Source organism: Salvelinus sp. IW2-2015, linkage group LG5 (genome assembly GCF_002910315.2).
Source record: "Salvelinus sp. IW2-2015 linkage group LG5, ASM291031v2, whole genome shotgun sequence".
In the NCBI taxonomy this organism is placed as follows: Eukaryota; Metazoa; Chordata; class Actinopteri; order Salmoniformes; family Salmonidae; genus Salvelinus; species Salvelinus sp. IW2-2015.
The window spans coordinates 32,341,883-32,364,714 of NC_036844.1; the positions used below are offsets into that span (position 1 = coordinate 32,341,883).

Here is a 22,832-nt window from a genome sequence, read left to right on the forward strand (position 1 = left end):
TTTTAGAGGCGAATTTCCCATTCAAAAGACTGTATCAATTGAATTTCCGCAACGTGGTGACGGGCGCACGCGTATTTAACCTTGGTTCAGGTTTGTTTCTCTCCCAAGTGTGAATGGAAAATATAAGGAAGACAGCAGAGGAGTGCCAGGACCTTCTGAACTACAGCTTCACAGAGACTGGAGAGTCCCAGACAGACATCATGGCATATCCAGAGATCTAGGACTATTACATTCTCTATACTTTTGAAGTTTCAATGGCATTTGGAAATTCAGGGATCAGGTGGGATTTACAGTAGGCTATTCAGAATAATCTCTGGACGACAGGGGATCGGGAGATGAAGGTAAATTATGTCATGTTGCCATTTATTTGAAAGTGTAAAAACAAGAAACAGTTGTGAATATTTGTATGATTAGTGAAATCACGAGACCTGACACTCATTAACTGAAGGTATGCAAGAAGACCGCAGATCAAGGAAGTGCCGCGCACAGAGTGGTACAGACCGAGCAGCACGCAAGGCAAAACGTGTCGGTAGATAAGACGTGGAAACAAGTATGTTGGAAGTCCATACCATATCCACAAATAGGGTGCTGTAATGTTATTATTAATTCAAATAAAATACAAAATACATTTGTTCAATTTACTGAATGAAGTACCCTTTGATATCATGGTCAGTRATTACAATATAGTAAACTGTTATTTATGGAGAAAAAAAATCACCACTGGTTCCACAACATAAGAGCTGTATAACGCCATTAATGAACTCATTTTAAACTACTTGTTTGGCACTACACCTTCATGTTATTCTAGCATTTCACAAGCATTTCGCTACACCCTCAATAACATAATTTACTAAACACGTGTATGTGACTAATAAAATTTGATTTTGATTTGATACTGTATATTCAGGTCCTGGCAGGTCATTACACCTTCATGTTATTATAGTGATCCGTATATTCAGGTCGGCTAGGTCACTTACCCATCATGTTATTCTAGTGATACTGTATATTCAGGTCCTGGCAGGTCATTACACCTTCATGTTATTCTAGTGATACTGTATATTCAGATCCTGGCAGGTCACAGTTGTTTTTTTGTCAGTTATACAATAGTCTCATTGGGTCAGTCTTATGAGGTTCAATAGCAGGCTTCGGAATAGGCTATTCATTCTGCATTAAACATATGAATACACATTTAAGCTACTGGTTTAAATTTTAGACCTGTACCTCTCAATTGTTTGCTGGGTTAGATTAGCATTTTCACACACTTCTCTGTAGGTTTGGAGAGTGTTTTCACCAAGTCTCACCAAGTCTAAACTTGCCAGGCTTCTATGGAGACTTGGGCAGCCAGCCCTACATCCACCTCTTCTCTAGAATGGTGTTTTAGGCTCAGGGGCATATATACAGCAGCAGCCAATCCCTGGAAGGAAGTTGGAGGTGATAACAGCCTGTGCACATAACTACCTCTGTCAAAATATAGCCACACCTTCTCATATTCAAAGGGTTTAAAAAGCTAAGACAAAATTATACTTCAMTCCCAGCAAGTTCACTGTTGAGGGTAGGATCCTTAGGATATGTGCACACACTAGAGCCACACACACTAAACACCCTCACGTGTGGTGAGTCGTACTCAGTTGATGACATACACCCTCCAGATTACTCAGTGAGAGGAAGGAATACGGTTTGGGAGTTTCCCAGAAGGACAGAAGTAGTGGTCAGCACGGAACACAGAACACATGACATGATGCATGCTGGTGTTACCAGAACGGAACAGGAAGGGTACTGATTATGAAGCATTAGTCTGAGGAAGAGCAGAACCTCAAAMAACGTGTATTCTCTTGCTGGTGTTTTACCTTCAATGGGAAGCATCATTGTGGCAACATAAAGCATAACCACATGGTGTACAGATACCATATAGTACCCGTGCTATATACTGTATGTSTCTGTTCCCCAGATGCAGGAGGACCCGGTGTATGATTTCCCTGAGCCGGTAGGGAAGCCGATAGGAGAGAGGCGGGCTTGTCTTCAGCGTAGCTCCCTGAAGAGCATCAGTGTGCTGGACCGTCTGCTTCTCACACWCCCCGTCTGGCTGCAGCTGTCCATCAACTCTGCTACCGCTCTGCACATCCTACAGAGGGAGCCGCCTGGGGTGAGACCAGTGGAGGCTGCTGAGGGGAGGATGGCTCATAGTAATGGCTGGAATGGAGCAAATGGAATGGCATAATTTTGTTTGATGTATTTGATACCATTCCATCTATTCCACTCCAGCCATTACCACGAGCATTTCCTACCCAATTAAGGTGCCACCAACCTCCTGTGGGTGAGACGCACACRGCACACAAACCACAACCTAAGTTTGCATATATCTGTCTCTGCAGACCTTTCTAGTGCGCAAGTCCAACACCTCYCAGAAGAAAGTGCTGTGTGTCAGGCTTGCAGATGACTGCCTCCCCTCCTTTTTCAAACAATTTGTCATCCAGGAATTGGACTCCAGTGAGTGTTGAAAGAGAAAGCCAGAGATGTTCCATCTACAGCCCGTTGCAGTGAACAATGAGGGTCTTACTAATGATCTTATCCTTGCTTCCCCATCTCCCTTCCATTCACAGCTTTCTCCTTGGAGAGAGCTGCTATCAGTTTCCCTGACCTCTGCCGGCTCATCGCCTTCTACTGTGTTAGCCGGTATGTTCTACATCACAGTAGAATAGGTTCAGGACCTTTAGACCAATCAGACATGTCTATAAAACCTATTGTATGTGCTGTCTATTTCAGGGATGTGTMGCCCTTCCCCCTGGAGCTCCCTGAGGCCATAGTCAAGGCTTCATCCCACAAACAGCTGGAGTCCATCTCCCACATGGGAGTGGGTAGGTACCACAGAGGTCTGATGATCCACCAAGGTCTTGGCCATTGTTGAAATGCTAGCTGCCATTGTGTGCTGTACACAACTTCTCAACAACTCATCTCTAGGTTTCTTCCTCAGTTTCTGCCTTCTATGGAGTTTTTCATAACCACTGTGCTTCTGCCTCTGCGTTCCTTGCTCTTTGGGGTTTTAGGCTGGGTATCTATCTGTGACAACTGCTGATGGAAAAAGGACATTCGATTGATTGATCAAGGATAACCTTGAAGAATAATGCTGACATAGTTTTGCATCTTTTTCATTCAGAGTTCTGGAGCTCCCAGCTGAACTTCAGAGGTCCACGCAATGGGCCCCCACGAGTGGAGGAGGCACCGCTGCCCCCTAGCCCCACCCCTGAGGATTGTGCCACACCCGAGGAGAGCCCCACCCTGTTTCAAGAGTTCTGCTCCATCCAAACACGCAGCCCCCGGGAGCTGAACTGTGGGGCAGCAGGCCAAGGGGCTCTCTGTTTCATCAACCCACTCTTCCTGCAGTTCCAGACTGCACTGCACAGACGCCGCCACCAGTTTAAACGCAGCCTCAAGGTGCGTGTCTCCACTGAGAACTCTAGCCCCTTGTCCCCACCATTTGCTCCTCCCCCTCCCCCACCTCTGCTGGCCAAGAAAAAGAGCAAGAAGGTCCATCAGGCCAGTAGAGKWGTGGAGGCCAGAGTGGAGGGTGYGGGAGGGACAGCACCCGTCCAGGAGGACTCAGACTACTTGCAGCCATGCTTGGTTCTTCCAGTTCTTCCYAAAAAGACCAGGGTCACACCCACACTGTCTCCCACTGCAGAGGAGGATGACTACCATGTTCCTATAGGTCTCTTGCAGGGACTGGGCCAGGAGAAAGGAGGTGAGGGGGAGGAGGTGAGTGAGGAGGTGGATCTCTTGCTGGAGCAGAGATATGCTCCCTCCRTGAGTGAGCTGGACAGCAGCAGTTCCCTCAGCAGCTTGGAGGAGGCAGAGGAGAACTCAGAGCGACCTCCCCTCACCAGGGGAACAAGTAACCCCTCACCCCCATGCACCTCTCCCGCTCGTCAGCCCGTCTCAGCCATGCGCAAGCTTAGTGCAGCCTTTGTGTCCTTCTTTGTGCCTGAGAAGTGCGTGACGAGGCTGGTGGAGGACCTGTCCCGTGACAAGAGGACTGCGTTTGGTCTCCTGGTGCAGGACTTCCTCAGGCAGCAGCGCGAGGTGATCAAGCCTCAGTGCCAGAGATCTGGCATAGAGCTACTGCAGGGCATCCGTCTCTTCCTCTCCCAGGCCAAGACCTTCCTGCTGGACTGTGGAGACCTACAGCCCCCCATTGAGACCATGGTGCATGATGATGAGAAAGGTACAGCAGACATTAGTCAAGTAAACTGTCAAAATATGCTCAGTCACTTTAAATACAACCAGTACTAGCATGTTTCCCTAGTGATGATGACGTGACATTTTATGAATGTGCTTGTTTGTGTGCAGACCTGGTGCTGGAGAAAGCCATGTTCCGCTGTGTGCTGAAACCTTTGAAAGGACAGATAGATGGGACACTGCAAACTTTGCATGAGCGAGACCGCTCCACCCAAAGCATGGCAGAGAGCCTGGCTAAGGCTAGGGGAAAGACCCCGTTGGAGTGTTTTGGAGTGCGGGTGGGAGTGCCGGATGCTGCCAATGTGGAGAAGGTGCGGCAGAAGTTAGCTCTCATGAGGCGGGCRTACTCTCCCATTGACAAGGTTGTGCTGCTCCTGCAGGTCTGCAAGCTCATCTATAAAGCCATGAAGGACAATTCAGGTGAGGGCTTTTCTTTGAGTGAATGTGATAGAGAAATAAACATTACAGAACCAACAGCTGCTATCCCTACCATCGTTGGTCTTGTCTTGTCAACATTGTTGCTTTGTCTTGTCTCCATGAGCAGGCCAGGAGTTCGGTGCAGATGACTTCCTGCCAGCCTTGTCCTATGTCCTCGTACAGTGTAACATGCCTGAGCTGTCTGTGGAGGTGGAGTACATGATGGAACTGCTGGAGTCATCATGGCTCAAAGGGGAGGGTAAGGCTTTAAATATGAAGTATTTATACTTTAAATGTGAAAATAATTTGAATAGTATGTGATGCCAAATAGCCATTTTGTAATGCTTGTACCAGGTGGGTACTACCTGACCAGTGTGTATGCCAGCCTGTGCCTGATCCAGAGCAAGCCTGAAGTAGTACCCTCCAGTGGGCTGACCCGCGAGGCCAGAGACTCTTTGAAAGACTGGAGCCGGCGCCGGAGCCTCCAGGCGCAAAGCCAGAAAAACTTACGACAGCAACTGGTACGGCTCAATTCATTGATTTATTAGCACCAATACTGTATAGCGGGGTAGGCAACTATACTGAACAAAAATATAAGCGCAACATGCAACAAATTCAAAGATTTTACTGAGTTACAGTTCATATAAAAGAAATCAGTCAATTTAAATACATTTATTAGGCCCTAATCTATGGATTTCACATGACTGGGAATACAGATATGCATCTGTTGGTCACAGATACCTTAAAAAAAAGGTAGAGGCATGGATCAGAAAACCAGTCAGTATCTGGTGTGACCACCATTTGCCTCATGCAGCGCAACGCAACACATCTCCTTTGCATAGAGTTGATCAGGCTGTTGATTGTGGCCTGTGGAATTTTGTCCCACTCCTCTTCAATGGCTGTGCAAAGTTGCTGGATATTGGCAGGAACTGGAACACGCTGTCGTACCGTTGATCCAGAGCATCCCAAACATGCTCAATGGGTAACATGTCTGGTAAGTATGCAGGCCATGGAAGAACTGGGACATTTTCAGCTTGCAGGAACTGTGTACAGATCATTGCGACATGGGGCCGTGCTGAAACATGAGGTGATAACAGCAGATGAATGGCATAACACTGGGCCTTAGGCTCTCGTCACGGTATCTCTGTGCATTCAAATTTCCATKGATAAAATGCAATTATGTTCATTGTCCGTAGTTTATGCATGCCCATACCATAACCCCACCACCACCATGGGGCATTCTGTTCACAACGTTGACATCAGCAAACCGCTCGCCCACACGATGCTATACACATGGTCTGCAGTTGTGAGGTTGGGTCTTCGTACTGCAATATTTTCGYAAAAAATGTTGGAGGCAGTTTATGGGACATTCCTGCAGTCAGCATTCCAATTGCACGCTCCCTCAAAACTTGACTCATCCCTGGTGACAAAATTGCACATTTTAGAGTGGCCTTTTATTGTCCCAACCCAAGGTGCACCTGTGTAATGATCATTCTGTTTAATCAGCTTCTTGATATTCCACACCTGTCAGGTAGATGCATTATCTTGGCAAAGGAGAAATGCTCACTAAAAGGMATGTAAACAAATTTGTGCACAATATTTTAGAGAAATAAGCTTTTTYTGCGTATGGAACATTTCTGGGATCTTTTATTTCAGCTCATGAAACCAACACTTTACATGGTGCGTTTATATTTTTTTCAGTGTAGATTCAGCCAKGGGATGATTTTTGTCAGRGGAACAGTTGTAATTTGTACACTGCAAATTGACCACAACTAAGCCCAAAAAGAGATTCATTTWGGATATTTTCAAATACAAACTCATTTTTAGCTTAATTCCTTTTGACTTGACTGTCCTTTTTTAAAACAAAACTGAAATATCCCCTTTCCCCCCTTGCAGGCTAATTTCTGCCTGTTGCCGACCCCCACTGTAAAGAATCCCACATCTAGCAGTAATACTGAACAGAAATTAACACACACTCGTCATAACTAACAGATGTGGAATAATATGCCACAGTAGAATATCTCTGTACCCCAAAGCAACCGTAAGGAATGCTTGATACTGTTCTCCTGGGTACATACCTTCTTTTCATTCTGTGTTGCAGAGGTGTGTCAGGGTTCTGTTTCTAGATGGAGAGAACAGCTGGATGAAAACCCTGCAGTGGAGAGCAGGAGTTAGTGGGGGGGCCCTGACCCAGCTCTGTGCTGCTAAATTTGGGGTGGACAACCCAGAACTGTACAAACTGTACTGGCGGAGAGAGGGGGAGATCAAAGCCCTCCCAGCACAGGCCCAGATCCAGGACCTACAGGGCCAAGGCAGCAGTGGGACACCCCTCATATACCAGCAAGCCAACCAGGATCAACTCAAGACTCGCAAACTAAACAGAGAGGAGGCGGTGGACCTTATGGGATTACCTTGAGAGGTCCACTTTGGTATCCACACATTATTGACCGATTTTCTTAAACCACTCAACTGCAAGAAAGAATTGCTTTGTACTTTATTATTAAACMATTTAAATGAACATTTTCTGAATGGAGATTGCAGACCTGCCAACCCTGTCCAACTTTTCAGATTACCAGACGCGCGCGGCAAATTGGAGATTCATCTCGCAAATCTAGTGCGAAGGCATTTTAGAAGCATTGCCTCTATAGCTAATACCGGACTCTCATTCATTCTTCATCGCGCAGTCTTCTAAACTCCCGACTCCATTTAATGCCAATATGTTTATATTTATTTGTGATTATACTTTTGTAATGCTTTTTGTGACCTGGATCATAATTAGTTAGTCTCAGGTTGCGTGAACCTCGTAATGTTACGTGGAAAACACAACTAATGGGACGCAGAATTAAATGTATATCACACTCGCACAAATGCGACCAGTTATWWTTCGTATTTGCATTTKATTTCTTTCACTAGCAAATGCGAGTGAACTGCTGGCACGTTAGAGCCCACTGAATGTCCATCTTYTGTTCGCTAACGTTAACTTGAAACAATTCGTGTTTACCTTTCCACAACACACGGTGTCGAAAAGGGATTTGTCCATGTTTAAGTAAAYCTGACAGTCGGCAAACTCAGCATGTCAACAAACAGAAAAGGCAGACACGGGATAGCTACGTCYAATAATGYTGTATTCATCTCCATGTCCGTTGACACAAACTCTGTATATGTCTGTGTTGCAGCTCGAGAATCGGGATGTTAGATTTACTCAGTGGATTTACTTTATTAAAATGTAACAAAAATCAGGCCCTATCCATTTCTACGTACTTTTAACTCGGATCTCGTACATGGACAGAAAATGGCGGAGTTGGTACGCAAAATGCGTGCATGTTGGCAGGTCTGAGATTGCAAGGTACTGGTCTGTGTAAATTATATTCCAATGTGTACCAGTTTAGTATGCAGCTGATTACACAAGTTATCTGAGATATTTTTCAGAACAAAAAACAGACATAGGTCTTATTTTTTAAATCAAATTTATTTTTGTATAGGTTGTTTCTCAACAACCTAACCAAGAGAGAGACTTACAGTACTGTGMACCCTTTGACAATGCCTTGCCTTTGACCATGTCACAGTGGTGGCTTCAAGTGCCCTGGACACAAGGGCRGAAAAGCTTATCATATGATTAATATTATTTGGAAGTTCTATAAAAAGAACATTGTTAAGACAAAGAGCAATTGAAATGTGTCAACAAAAGTTTAATACGACTGTGGTTGGGATTTGATTGACACAGTTGATGTTGAACCGTGTATAGTTCCCTTGAGTCACTTAGCTTTTTTTTATACTCTGGCCTTGTTTCAAACTGACTTCAAGCTTCTACCACTAGGTCCTTTCAACACCAGATTGTTTACACTGTTCCTGTCCTTCCTGATATTGGAAGGGGGAAATAACTGCATAATGATAGGGARTTAACGTAGTTTGAAACTGTGCCTCGGGGGTGAATGTCTCTCYTCTCCCAATCACAGCCATAACCACATGTGCATTCCACCCTTGACTGATTTAGGCATTTGACAGTGAAAGATCCTTTCTTATGACAGGTCCACACAGACCAGGGATGTTTCAGTCAGAAGCAGGCATGGGCAGAGCAGTAGCATGTCTGGGTCTTAGCAGTGCTTTGACTGTGTATCTGCACTGTTCACTCAGCACCAGCAGGGGGCATCTCTCTTGTTCAGCTCTAGCAGGTGGGCCTCCACCTCCTCGGCGTCYTCTGCAAACCGTTCTGTGAAGGAGKGGATCAGTCCGGCTGCACTACCCTCGTATTCCACCAGCTCCACACTTTCACCTGCATCACACAATACATCAAGTCTTAGAACTAGAATGGTTTAGGCCGGGTGATAAAAAAAGTCTTATTATCAAGAAGGTAGACCACTTAGTAGGAAGATATATGAAGGGCCATTTAAAATGTAGACGTGTCTTGGCATTAGGACAGGGGGAAAAAGACTGACCTTTGACCCTTGTGTTGGCCTGAACAAACATCTTGCGAGCCTCTTTGCGCAGGAGAACAGTCTCCCGCAGGCGCAGGAAGTTGTGAGAACCAGTGTCTGACACAGCTGAGTAACCCTCATACAGAGCTCTGCCTCCCTCCACATCAGCTGTGGACTTGATGACCTGCAGGGACATGGATTATAATGGGTCAAATAGGAGACTTGATTAGATTTTTAAATTGAATATTGATGGCTGGTAATTTACCCCTGTAATCCCAGCCATGACCAAGACATTTTCTAGGATTCTACGGCTGTACCTGTAGTTTGCATAGGAACCTCTCGATGGCAACTTTGCCCACAGTGTGGACCTTGCTGCGGTCCAGTGTTATGAGGGCATCTGGGCGCCCATCCTTTCCTGTGCTCTCCTTCAGGGTCACCAGCCCCTCGCCAGCCTCCAGGAGCACCCGTAGGATCACAAAGCGAGCCTGCATGTGGGCCTGAGACAGAGACAACAGGAGGTTCAGTCAAACAGACACAAGGGGTCACATATAGCCTCATACAACCAGACTGATTAACACTGCAGCGAACCATTCATGTAAGCACGCGAGATCATACTGGCTAGCTCTCAAGTCAGTGGGAATGCAATTCAAAAGAGCTTTAGAGTAAGAAAGACAGCATGATAGGCTGTACTATACAAAGGACTGAACTTCGCTGACCTGTCTCCAGCTCTTGCTCTCSGGGGTAAAGAACTCCAGGCCCAGTAGGCCAGCTCGCACCATGTTGAGCCAGTTGATGTACACCACCTCCTTTGCATCCTCGTCCTCYTGGCCAAAGATACTGCAAACCCACAGGGACATCATCCTTGTTAGAGCAGCCTGACCCACATAAMATCACTGTTTATATATTCATGTAGCTTCAGTGAGTAACAGAGTATGTGTGTGTGCGCGTGCGTGCGTAAAGGTACCTGAGCACGTGTTTGTTGAGACAGAGGTAAAGCCCCACACACTCGGCCCTGCACTCTTCATAAGAGCAAGAAATGGTGGAAAATTTGCTATCCCATGTTTCATTGCCTTTGTACCAGGTGGTGATCTGAAGCACATAAACCATACTTTAGACAATACTTAAACCAGAAATTTCAAGACTTAAATCAAGATCATAGATACACTATATATACAAAAGTATGTGGACACCCCTTCAAATGAGTGGAGTCGGCTATTTGCTGACAGGTGTATAAAATCGAGCACACAGCCATGCAATCTCCATAGACAAACATTGGTAGTAGAATTGCCTTACGGAAGAACTCAGTGACTTTTAACGTGGCACCGTGATAGGATGCCACCCTTCCAACAAGTAAGTTTGTTAAATTTCTGCCCTGCTAGAGCTGCCCGGTCAACCGCAAGTGCTGTTATTGTGAAGTGGAAARGTCTACGAGCAACAACGGCTCAGCRACGAAGTGGTAGGCAACACAAGCTCACATAACGGGACCGCCGAGTGCTGAAGTGCATAAAAGCTTCTGTCCTCAGTTTCAACACTCAGTACCGAGTTCCAAACTGGCTCTGGAAGAAGCATGGGGAGCTTCATGAAATGYGTTTCCATGGTCAAGCAGCCGCACACAAGCCTAAAATCAATATACGCAATACCAAGCGTTGGGTGGAATGGTGTAAAGCTCGCCGCCATTGGACTCTGGAGCAGTGGAAARGCGTTCTCTGGAGTGATGAACCATGCTTCACCATCTGGCAGTCTGATGGACGAATCTGGGTTTGGCGGAGGCCAGGAGAATGCTACCTGCCCGAATGCATAGTGCCAACTGGAAGTTTGGTGGAGGAGGGATAATGGTCTGTGGCTGTTTTTCATGGTTTGGGCTAGACCCCTTAGTTCCAGTGAAGGGAAATCAATGCTACAGCATTCAATGATATTCTAGACGATTCTGRGCTTCCAACTTTATGGCAACAGTTGAGGGAAGGCSCTTTCCTGTTTCAGCAAGACAATGCCCCTGTGCACAAAGCGAGGTCCATACAGAAATGGTTAGTCGCGATCGATGTGGAAGAACTTGACTGGCCTGCACAGAGCCCTGACCTCAACCCCATCGAACACCTTCGGGATGAATTGGAACGCCGAATGCGAGCCAGGCCTAATCGCCCAACATCAGTGCCCGACCCCACTAATGCTCATGTGGCTGAATGGAAGCAAGTCCCCGTAGCAATGTTCCAACATCTAGTGGAAACCTTCCCAGAAGAGTGGAGGCTGTTGTAGTGGCAAGGGGGAGGGGGGGGCAACTCCATATTAATGCCCATGATACTGGAATGAGATGTTTGATGAGCAGGTGKCCACATTTTTCTGGTCATGTACTTTACCCCAACAATAAATGATGCTGRCTCAGAATCAGTCCAAAGCAAAGAATTAAGAAAACGTATGATACCAAACGACTGATGTATAGACTCACCTGTTCTCCAGTCTCAGGATTGCGAACATTATCCTGCTCGAAGTTGAAAGTCCCCTTCTCATCCTGTACACGTGACAGCACATAATGATACAGCCATTGTGAATGATTAAGTGTAACTGAAAACCAGACATTTCGATATTAAAGGAGCAATCTGCAGTTCAAACAATAGCAAAGCGGTCACCTGGCCACTGTTATGGTAAACAGCTTGGGGAGGGGGGGGTTGAGCTGGAGAAATGTAAGCACTCAAATGCATAGACTAGGCTATGGATGCAAAGACTGACCATGCATGACATGAGTATGGATGGAGAGGACTCGRTCTCGCTCACCTGGACAAAGAGCTTCCCACTGCCATGGCCCAGCAGTTCATGGAGGCCAACCTGCACCTCGAAGGAGGGCCCCTTCCACTTAATGTACATATCCTGAAAGACAGAGAGCGATCATTGAAGGAACTGGAAAAGATCCGACTGAGACATAAATTGTATCTTTGATAGGGCCCTGTGTTTTGTGCAATAATGCCACATGACCTGGATTTTAACATTTATTTAATGCTTTTCCATAAATTGATCCCACTTTTTTTCATGTCAGATAGTCCAGAACCATTCCAAGACAACTGCTTTCAGTTTTGGTCTAGATCTAATTTCTGGATAAGGCAAAAAAATACAGGATAAAACCTTGCTATGACACATGATTGCCCAAATCACAAGGCCCTACACCTGGTACTGAGGAGATCATAGTGAGCTAGTCGTTTACCTCGCCTGCCTCATCTAGGAAGGTGAGCTTGTCATTACCTTGTCTTCCTCATCCAGGAAGGTGAGCTTGTCCTTCTGGGTAGCGTAGGCCACAGCCAGCACATTGCCCAAGGAGACATTCTTAAAGCCCTCCGACTGTCTGATGTCATCATCTGGACACAGATCAGACACACAGAGTTAACGTTTAGCTGAAGTCATTAAGAGATCCTTCCAAGACCATAAGAAACTGTGGATCAGTCGTGTCAATATTAATGAGATAAAGAGTCCGTTGGAAGTGACACTCACAGTTGGGAATGTTAATGCCAGCTGGAATGCCACTGCCAGCGAACGTCAGCACGTCCAGGGAGGTGAAGTCTGGTAGGAGGAAACGGTCCTTCTCAAAGTCTTTTGGCCATGGCAGCTCTGGCAGCAGCACCTCGGCTGAGCTCACCAGCTTAGCAAAGCGTTCACTCATGGCCTTGTTCACCACAGCCACAAAGCCTGAGGGAAGCAAAGACAAACCCTAATAAGATCACCAAGGAGTCTTCCAAAACATGTCYTGATAATAGGGGTGATATTGATAACACATGCTTTGCCTCTTCATTTGTACCTTCAAACTCTCCCCTGGAACCAAAGGGATCCCTGTAGCTCTCGATAAAGCCAATATAACTAGGAGAGAAATGGGAAAAAGAAGAACAGAAAATGAAGAGATTGCTACTTCTATTTCATCCTGAGTGGAAGGCCAAACGTGGAGGGCAGTGCTCTCTCACCTCTCAACGATGGGTCCCTTGTCTTTGATCCAGAAACGAGAGCCCTCCTTGTGCGCTTCTATGGACCCAAAGGTGAAACTCTGTGCATATTCCTGCAGCATTCGCTTCTGGTTCTCATTGGCAGCATGGTCCTGTCATCAAGGACAAGATGTTGACACGAGACCAAACCCACATTTCTAAGATGCACTAGTAGTTTTGAAACACTTTTTAATTGATAAAGGGACAAAAAAACAGTGCATCCAGAAAGTWTTCAGACCCTTTGACTTTGTCCACATTTTGTTACACTACAACTTTTTTCTAAAATATATATWTTTTTTTATTGATTTTCTTCATRAATCTACACACKATACCCATAATAACAAAGCGAGAATAGGTTTAGAAAATGTTGCAAATGTATTAAAAATAAAAACAGAATTACCTTATTTACATAAGTATTCAGACCCCTTGTTATGAGACTCGAAATTGAGCTCAGGTGCATCCTGTTTCCATTGATGATCCTTGAGATGTTTCTACAACTTGATTGGAGTCCACCTGTGGTAAATGTTATTGATTGGACATGATTTGGAAAGGCACACACCTGTCTACATAAAAAGGTCCCACAGTTGACAGTGCATGTCAGAGCAAAAACCAAGCCATGATCTCGAAGGAATTGTCCGTAGAGCTCCGAGACAGGACCGTGTCGAGGCARAGATCTGAAGAAGGGTAACAAAAATTGCAGCATTGAAGGTCCCCAAGAACAGCAGCCTCCATCATTCTTAAAAATTGAAGAAATTTGGAACCACCAAGACTTCTCCTAGAGCTGGCCGCCCGGCCAAACTGAGCAATTGAGGGAGAAGGGCCTTGGCCAGGGAGGTGACCAAGAACCTGATGGTCACTTTGACAGAGCTATAGAGTTCATCTGTGGAGATGGGAGAACATTCCAGAAGGACAACCATCTCTGCAGCACTGCACTAATCAGGCCTTTATGGTAGAGTGGCCATACGGAAGCCACTCCTCAGTAAAAAGGCACATGATAGCCCGCTTGGAGTTTGCCAAAAGGCACCTAAAGGACTCTCAGACCATGAGAAACAAGAATCTCTGGTCTGATGAAACCAAGATTGAACTATTTGGCCTGAATGCCAAGCACCATGTCTGGAGGAAACCTGGCACCATCTCTACGGTGAAGCATGGTGGTGGCAGCATCATACTGTGGGGATGTTTTTCAGCGGCAGGGACTGGAAGACTAGTCAGGATCAAGGAAAAGATGAACAGAGCAAAGTACAGAGAGATCCTTGATGAAAATCTGCTCCAGAGCGCTCAGGACCTCAGGCTGGGGACGAAGGTTCACCTTCCACCAGGACAACGACCCTAAGCACATAGCCAAGACAACGCAGGAGTGGCTTCGGGACAAGTCTCAATGTCCTTGAGTGGCCCAGCCAGAGCCTGGATAGACCTGAAAATATCTGTGCAGCGACGCTCCCCATCCAACCTGACAGAGCTAGAGAGGATCTGCAGAGAAGAATGGGAGAAACATTCCAAATACAGGTGTGCCAAGCTTGTAGCGTCATACCCAAGAAGACTCGAGGCTGTAATCACTGCCAAAGGTGCTTCAACAAAGTACTGAGTAAAGGGTCTGAATAATTGTATACATTTATTTTTTTGCAAGAATGTCTAAAAACCTGTTTTTGCTTTGTCATTATTGGGTAGTGTGTAGATTGAGGGGGAAAAAACTATTTGATCCATTTTAGAATAAGGCTGTAACGTAACAAAATGTGGAAAAATTCAAGGGGTCTGAATACTTTCCGAACGCAATGTACATTTGAATTAGAATATTGTCTTTGAACTCACCTTTGCTTTCTCCAGATTTTCACTCACTTTCTTCATAAGGTAAGCATAGTCTCCCCTGGACACCGTGAAGACACAGTCCTCAAAGTCATATCTGCCACACCTGGTCTCCCCCTCCCCWTCCACTGCACAGTCTAGCAGCAGGGGATTTAATAAAGAGAATGCATTACTGACATTAACAGAAAAATAACCAGTGTTTCCTCAATTAGCATAGCTTTTTAAAAAGGACATGGCACTCTCACCRTTCTGCACAGCTGACGCCAGGCGCACCTCATAGCTGGCCTTCCCTTCTGATTTGTTCTTGAACAGTCGTGTGTTGTAGGCACTCAGGTTCTGTAAGGGAGACACTTATATAAATGTACATTTTAGTCATTTAGCAGACACTCTCATCCAGAGTGACTTACAGGAGCAATTAGGGTGAAGTGCCTTGCTCAAGGGCACATCAACAGATTATTCACCTAGTCGGCTTGGGGATTCGAACCAGCYACCTTTCTGTTACTGGCCCAACGTTCTTAACCGCTAGGCTACCTGCCGCCTAAATCCTAAAATACTAATAACACAGACATAAGACAAGCTTGAATACACACCTTTGAATCCAGGAATTTCTGGGCCAACTCTGCATCCTCCAAGCAACAGTTCCCTGAGAAGTATGTGGTGACTCCCTGAGAACAAGAAATAAAGCAACATCATTATCAATACCTAGGCTACAGTATACAGGATTTATTCAAACAACTAAGGCTGGCAATAAGGGAACACATCACCACATAAGGTGGTAAGAAAGTCAGGAAGTCTCTCACCTTGTCCCCCAAGCCCAGCTGTTTCTGTTGGTCCTCCAGGGAGAAGAGGAGGGTGGAGCAGCTGTCCCACAGGGCCTCCATCTCACTGGGGCTGTCCTGGAATGCCTGGCTCTGCCACACAAGGGCCTTCAGCTTCTCCTATAGCGCAATGAGTGGTTATTAAAGGCCACCGCCGTGATTATGCCAAGGCTTTTTTATWATACATTCAGTTATAAGTGAGGATGATCTACCTGGGGGAGGTTGGGAATGAACTTGGTGTCTCCAAATGACTTGTAGTTTCCCATGTTGGCATAGAGACCAGCAGCATAAACAAGAAAGGCCTGTAAATACGGAAGATAAATAGCTATTATTATCTAGTCAGGCTGAGTTACAGAAAACATGTTTATTACAACAGGCTGAGTGGCTGGGAGTATGAGCAGGTGGAGTGGATGTGTGACATATTCAACACACGGTGTACTTTGTACTCTAAAGCCTATATTCTGATAGAACTCTAAGCCTCTACCATCACTGTGTGTGTGTGTGTGTGTATACACAAATTCGAATTCTATGTTCATTGTTTGACTCAGTTTTTCTCCCAAGACTCTGTAGGCAGGTGCATTACTTGACCTGGTACTCTTCAGGACTAAGTCCAGCTGCAGTGGCCATGCTCTCCAGCTGTGCTGCTGGCTGCTTGCGGAACAGCCTCTGTAAGAGAACGAAGATGGAGGCAGACTCAGGCGAGGTCTGCAGCAGCACAGCCAGTCCTCCGTACCAGGCAGACCGGGAGAGGTAGTGCGCATAGAGCTTTTCTCTAGGGGACAGCAGCCGAAAGGCTTCAGTACAGTCCAGCGTAGAGATCCCAATGTCATTGGGGAGGAAGTACTGAGAGTCCACCATGGTGAACAACAATCTGGACGCTTGCAGCTGCCTCTTCAACACAACACTCACTGTTGAGAATCTGTAGATGTAAACAAAATGCATATTATTAGCTCCAAGAAATGTTTCTAGATGTATGGTCACATTTCCACACTAACATTATGTCTCAAGTCATCAGGTGAGAAGTTCTGAGAATCCTTCCTGGCTGTAACTTTAACTAAATACATTGCATGATAAAGCAATCAAAACTAGCTAGACASCTACATCACGTTTAACAACGAAGGAGCAGATTGGCTGACATTGCCATTCCATGGCTGCTGTGGCTTCTGCTACTTAGCAGGAGGACGAAAAGGGCAGTTTTACGGAAAGACGTTCAATCTTCAGTCGTTCAATCTTCTCGGTGTAACAGTTGGGAAAAATGGGACAATTAGGAGTACAACGCATTTCTCATCCCTGGACTGAGGTACATTTTCTGAACCATATCTTGCACCGGCTCCACAGTAACTAAGGCCATGTCTACACTTGACAGTTCATGCAGCTTTTGATTCTAATCATGTGAGTTGTGATCATGAAATTCCGAACACGTCATGCATCAGCTACATTTAAATGTGTACCATGTCCASATTGTGTCCGGATTCCCCTTTCCAATGCCTGTATGCATTCTGCAAATGGTGGAACATGCTAAATCTGATAACACAACTTGATGGCAACTACTTTATCCAGCTAACAGGTTAGCATAATACTAGCAAAACAAAAATATATATTTTCGAAATAATTTCATTTATGAAGCCAGCAAACACGTTTCTCACACACTAGGAACGTATTTCATCCAACATTTAAAGAAAAAAGGTGCGTCTTGCTCCCAAAACCATGTTTTATGGAGACTTGTGTGCAGAGCACTGCTGACGTCGCCCACTGTATGTGCTTTCGGTAGCCTGATTGCGTCCAGACTGAGGAGAAAGCTGGACACAATGTGTCCCTGACCACTACCTGAAGTTGTCAACCAGATCTGAACACTTTWWWAAAAAAACATTTAACTAGGCAAGTCAGTTAAGAACAAATTCTTATTTACGATGACGGCKTACCGGGGAACAGTGGGTTAACTGCCTTGTTCAGGGGCAGAACGACAGATTTTTACCTTGTCAGCTCGGGGTATCGATCCAGCAACATTTCGGTTACTGGCCCAATGCTCTAACCACTAGGCCACCTGCCGCCCTGATCCGACCACAATGCGACTAGACCCAATCTTCGATTCTAATTGCGGAAGTCACATGTAAGTGTCAAGTGTAGACACACACTTAAAGCTGCAATATGTAACTTTTTGGGTGACCCGACCAAATTCACATAGAAATGTGAGTTATAAATCTGTCATTCTCATTGAAAGCAAGTCTAAAAAAGTGGTAGATCTGTTCTATGTGCGCTATTTCTATGCTTCCTGTTTTTAAGTTTAGCTTTTACTTTCAGTTTTGTACATAAGCTTCACACAGCTGAAAATACAATATTTTTGGTTATGGAAAATATATTTCACAGTGGTTTAGATCGGGGATGGGTAACTTTGATGGAGGTGGGAGCCACAAAAAAATGGAACCCCCACCTTCCGAGAAATACATTTTGAAAGCTCCCCTCGTGNGTGTCAAGTGTAGACACACACTTAAAGCTGCAATATGTAACTTTTTGGGTGACCCGACCAAATTCACATAGAAATGTGAGTTATAAATCTGTCATTCTCATTGAAAGCAAGTCTAAAAAAGTGGTAGATATGTTCTATGTGCGCTATTTCTATGCTTCCTGTTTTTAAGTTTAGCTTTTACTTTCAGTTTTGTACATAAGCTTCACACAGCTGAAAATACAATATTTTTGGTTATGGAAAATATATTTCACAGTGGTTTAGATCGGGGATGGGTAACTTTGATGGAGGTGGGAGCCACAAAAAAATGGAACCCCCACCTTCCGAGAAATACATTTTGAAAGCTCCCCTCGTGACAGCGAAGATAAAAAAAATGTTTTAAAGTTAATTTCCTGCAATTGTACACATTTTGCAATGGGGAGGAGAGAAGATTTAGCATTTTTCTAACTCATTTCATGCAATTCTACTKATTTTGCCACGGAGTAGAGAGAAAAATGTGCAGATTTTCAGCTAATTTCCGGCAATTCTACACATTTTGCAAAAGGGTTGACGAAAATGTTTGCCGTTTTTAATATAACAGATTATCAATGGGCCCCACCCAGGTCTATAATTCAACCATGCTTACTACAAGTTTAGATAGCTGGCCCCTAGACTAACTTACCAATCAAATAATTATTTGCTGACAATGGTATTGAGTAACTGCTGATGCACAACCAAATTTCTAAATTGCACCTTGTGTATTCTATTATTTTAACTCTCAACAATTGAGACCCAGACTGAGTTCCCAAAAATAATTATAAATATATATATATATATATAATATACACACACACACTCAGTAAAAAGAGAAACGTCCCTTTTTCAGGACCCTGTCGTTCAAAGATAATTTGTAAAAATCCAAATAACTTCACAGATCTTCATTGTAAAGGGTTTCGACCCCGTTTCCCATGCTTGTTCAATGAACCATAAACAATTAATGTGCACCTGTGGAACGGTGATTAAGACACTAACAGCTTACAGACGGTAGGCAATTAAGGTCACAGCTATGAAAACTTAGGACACTAATGAGGCCTTTCTACTGACGCTGAAAAATACCAAAAGAAAGATGCCCAGGGTCCCTGCTCATCTGCGTGAATGTGCCTTAGGCATGCTGCAAGGAGGCATGAGGACTGCAGATGTGGCCAGAGCAATAAATTGCAATGTCCGTACTGTGAGACACCTAAGACCGTGCTACAGGGAGACAGGACGGACAGCTGAATGTCCTCGCAGTGGTAGACCACGTGTAACAACACCTGCACAGGATCTGTACATCCGAACATCACATCTGCGGGACAGGTACAGGATGGCAACAACAACTGCCCAAGTTACACCAGGAACGCACAATCCCTCCATCAGTGCTCAGACTGTCCGCAATAGGCTGAGAGAGGCTGGACTGAGGACTTGTAGGCCTGTTGTAAGGCAGGTCCTCACCTGACATCGCCTGCGGGCACAGTTGCACCGTTGCTAGTGCTGTTCACTGACGAGTCGTGGTTTTGTCTCACCAGGGGTGATGGTCGGATTCGCGTTTATCGTAGAAGGAATGAGCGTTACACCGAGGCCTGTACTCTGGAGCGGGATCGATTTGGAGGTGGAGGGTCCGTCATGGTCTGGGGCGGTGTGTCACAGCATCATCGGACTGAGCTTGTTGTCATTGCAGGCAATCTCAACGCTGTGCGTTACAGGGAAGACATCCTCCTCCCTCATGTGGTACCCTTTCTGCAGGCTCATCCTGATATGACCCTCCAGCATGACAATGCCACCAGCCATACTGCTCGTTCTACGCGTGATTTCCTGCCAGACAGGAATGTAAGGGTTGTGCCATGGCCAGCAAAGAGCCCGGATCTCAATCCCACTGAGCATGTCTGGGACCTGTTGGATCGGAGGGTGAGGGCTAGGGCCATTCCTCCCAGAAATGTCCAGGAACTTGCAGGTGCCTTGGTAGAAGAGTGGTGTAACATCTCACAGCAAGAACTGGCAAATCTGGTGCATTCCATGAGGAGATGCACTGCAGTACTTAATGCAGCCGGTGGCCACACCAGATACTGACGGCTACTTTTGATTTTGACCCCCCCTTTGTTCAGGGACACATTATTCAATTTATGTTAGTCACATGTCTGTGCCACTTGCTCAGTTTATGTCTCAGTTGTTGAATCTTGTCATGTTCATACAAATATTTACACGTTAAGTTTGCTGAAAATAAACGCAGTTGACAGTGAGAAGACGTTTAATTTTTTGCTGAGTTTATATACACTGAACAAAAATATAAACATTAAAGTGTTGGTCCCATGTTTCATGAGCTGAAATAAAATATCCCAGAAATTGTCTCTCAAACAAAAAGCTTATTTCTCTCAAATGTTGTGCACATCCCTGTTAGTGAGCATTTCTCCTTTSCCAAGATAATCCATCCACCTGATAGGTGTGGCATATCAAGAAGCTGATTAATAAACAGCATGATCATTACACAGGTGCACCTTGTGCTGGGGACAATAAAACACTAAAACAACACAATGCCACAGATGACTCAAGTTGAGGGAGCGTGCAATTGGCATGCTGACTGCAGGAATGTCCACCAGAGCTGTTGCTAGAGAATTGAATGTTCATTTCTCTACCATAAGCCACCTCCAACATAATTTTTGAGAATTTGCAGTATGTCCAACTGGCCTCACAACCGCAGACCACATGCATGGCGTTGTGTGGGAGAGCGGTTTGCTGATGTCAACGTTTTYAACAGAGTGCCCCATGGTGGCGGTGGGGTTATGGTATGGGCAGGCATAAGCTACGGACAACGAACACAATTGCATTTTATCGATGGCAATTTGAATGCACAGAGATACTGTGATGAGATCCCGAGGCCGATTGTCATGCCATTCATCCGCCGCTATCACCTCATGTTTCTGCATGATAATGCACAGCCCCATGCCGCAAGGATCTGTACACAATTCCTGGAAGCTGAAAATGTCCCAGTTCTTCCATGGCCTGCATACTCACCAGACATGTCACCCATCCAGCAACTTCTCACAGTCATTGAAGAGGAGTGGGACAACATCCCACAGGCCACAATTAACAGCATGATCAACTCTATGCTAAGGAGATGTGTCGCGCTGCATCAGGTACATTTACATTTACATTTAAGTCATTTAGCAGACGCTCTTATCCAGAGCGACTTACAAAATGGTGATCACACCAGATACTAACTGGTTTTCTGATATTTTTTTTTTTAAAGGTATCTGTGACCAACAGATACATATCTGTATTCCCAGTCATGTGAAATCCATAGATTAGGGCCTAATAAAATGACTGATTTCTTTATGAACTGTAACTCAGTAAAATATTTGCAATTGTTGCATGTTACATTGATATTTTTTGTTCAGTATATATACTTTTTTATATTGGCCTACAAAAGGTCCACGGGTCACAAAATGTAATATATACGCATAATATATGCACAAACTGTTTCGGATGGGGAGCATGCTGTGGCCTTCAACCTAAATAGAAAGTCTGTCTGACCCTAGTGCAACTGTAATAAAGCGGGTCGGATCTGCTAGCTACTAGCCATCTAGCTAGGTTAGCCAGTGGGAGCGAATGGGTTGGTTCAATAAAACATTAAAGGTACTAGCTAGCTAGGATAAACTCCAGATTTTGCAATATAGATTGCCGCTAATAGAACATTCGTAACGCTGGTGTTTATTRGAAACCATACACTTTTTAACTTACATAACTTTATAGTAATAGTAGAACATGGTAGCAGCCAGTAGCTAGTTATCCAGCTACCGCTATGTATTGGGGTGTAATCATTACGCCGATTCTGTTGCAAAAGTTTKGTCTATTAACAAAACGTTTTGTGAATGCAAACGAGAGTTTAGGTCCCTCTCTGTTTCGTTCCATTTTCTCGGTTTGGTTCTTAAACAGTAAACTGTTTCCGTAATGAATACACCCCTGGCTAACAGCTAACCTTAGCTAACTAGTCAGCCGGCTAGCTAACGTTGAGTGAGTAAATCCTCTGTCGCTTGCTACTGTACATTTACAATACGCAAGCCTTTAATCAGGTTACAACGAAACATCCAGCAGTGATTATGGTGTATTTCTGTTGCCGTTAAATCAAGTTTGTATTAGGCTACACTACCTGATTATTTGTGGACACGTCTGAACGTCAAATTGCAATCTCACTCTCAAATTCACTTCCTATGTTCGTTCAATGCCAAGCCCACCTGCCTTCTTCTTCGGTGGGGTTTACCCAAAGTTATGATGCATTACCGCCACCTACTGTACTGGAGTGTCGGACTAGGGACATTGATAAACAATTTTTATTTAACTAGGCAAGTCAGTTAAGAACAAATTCTTATTTACAATGACATTCTACCCTGGCCAGACAACACCGGGCCAATTGTGCGCAGCCCTATGGGACTCCCGATCATGGCCGGTTGTGATACAACCCGGGATTGAACCCAGGTCAGTAGTGACACCTCTAGCACTGTGATACAGTGTCTTAAACCGCTGCGCCACTCAGTCCCCCAAACCAAATCCTACCTGRCAGCCCAGTTGCTCTTACAAAAGAAAAACAACATATTTGAGACTATATCTATTCAATATACTCTATACTAATTTCTTGTATCCTCTTCTCCCTCATACTAGATCTCAGCCTATCTTTTTCCCTCTGATACTGCCCACACCGTAGCAATACATG

The 22,832-nt window shown here is 44.9% G+C and overlaps 2 protein-coding genes across 6 annotated transcripts; one reads left to right on the top strand and one right to left on the bottom strand.

Annotated features, from left to right (window-relative positions):
* The first annotated feature begins 74 nt into the window (after positions 1-74).
* Positions 75-7,168, top strand: rin1a (Ras and Rab interactor 1a). 2 transcript variants are annotated; one of them, XM_023988218.2, is made up of 11 exons: positions 75-341; positions 449-550; positions 1,949-2,143; positions 2,373-2,487; positions 2,601-2,673; positions 2,764-2,855; positions 3,155-4,219; positions 4,345-4,653; positions 4,778-4,909; positions 5,005-5,171; positions 6,752-7,168. In XM_023988218.2, exons 1-11 carry the CDS (start codon positions 336-338, stop codon positions 7,064-7,066), a joined length of 2,571 nt encoding a protein of 856 aa, XP_023843986.1. In that variant the 5' UTR covers positions 75-335; the 3' UTR covers positions 7,067-7,168. The 2 variants fall into 2 exon arrangements, with proteins under 2 accessions (XP_023843986.1, XP_023843987.1); XM_023988219.2 differs by lacking the exon at positions 449-550.
* A 932-nt stretch (positions 7,169-8,100) lies between these two features.
* dpp3 (dipeptidyl-peptidase 3) lies at positions 8,101-22,379 on the bottom strand. 4 transcript variants are annotated; one of them, XM_070443711.1, is made up of 19 exons: positions 22,174-22,224; positions 20,263-20,270; positions 16,234-16,570; positions 15,858-15,947; positions 15,628-15,765; positions 15,418-15,492; positions 15,073-15,163; positions 14,834-14,964; positions 13,007-13,137; positions 12,847-12,905; positions 12,543-12,737; positions 12,297-12,409; positions 11,835-11,927; positions 11,509-11,571; positions 10,030-10,154; positions 9,782-9,902; positions 9,383-9,562; positions 9,087-9,249; positions 8,101-8,923 (listed from the first exon to the last, which is right to left on the bottom strand). In XM_070443711.1, the coding sequence occupies exons 1-19, from the start codon at positions 22,207-22,209 to the stop codon at positions 8,781-8,783; spliced, it is 2,292 nt and encodes a 763-aa protein (XP_070299812.1). In that variant the 5' UTR covers positions 22,210-22,224; the 3' UTR covers positions 8,101-8,780. The 4 variants fall into 4 exon arrangements, with proteins under 4 accessions (XP_070299812.1, XP_023843988.1, XP_070299811.1 ...); XM_023988220.2 differs by lacking the exons at positions 20,263-20,270; positions 22,174-22,224 and adding an exon at positions 22,272-22,379 and having other exon boundaries at positions 16,234-16,564; XM_070443710.1 differs by lacking the exons at positions 20,263-20,270; positions 22,174-22,224 and adding an exon at positions 21,137-22,128 and having other exon boundaries at positions 16,234-16,564.
* Positions 22,380-22,832: the final 453 nt, after the last annotated feature.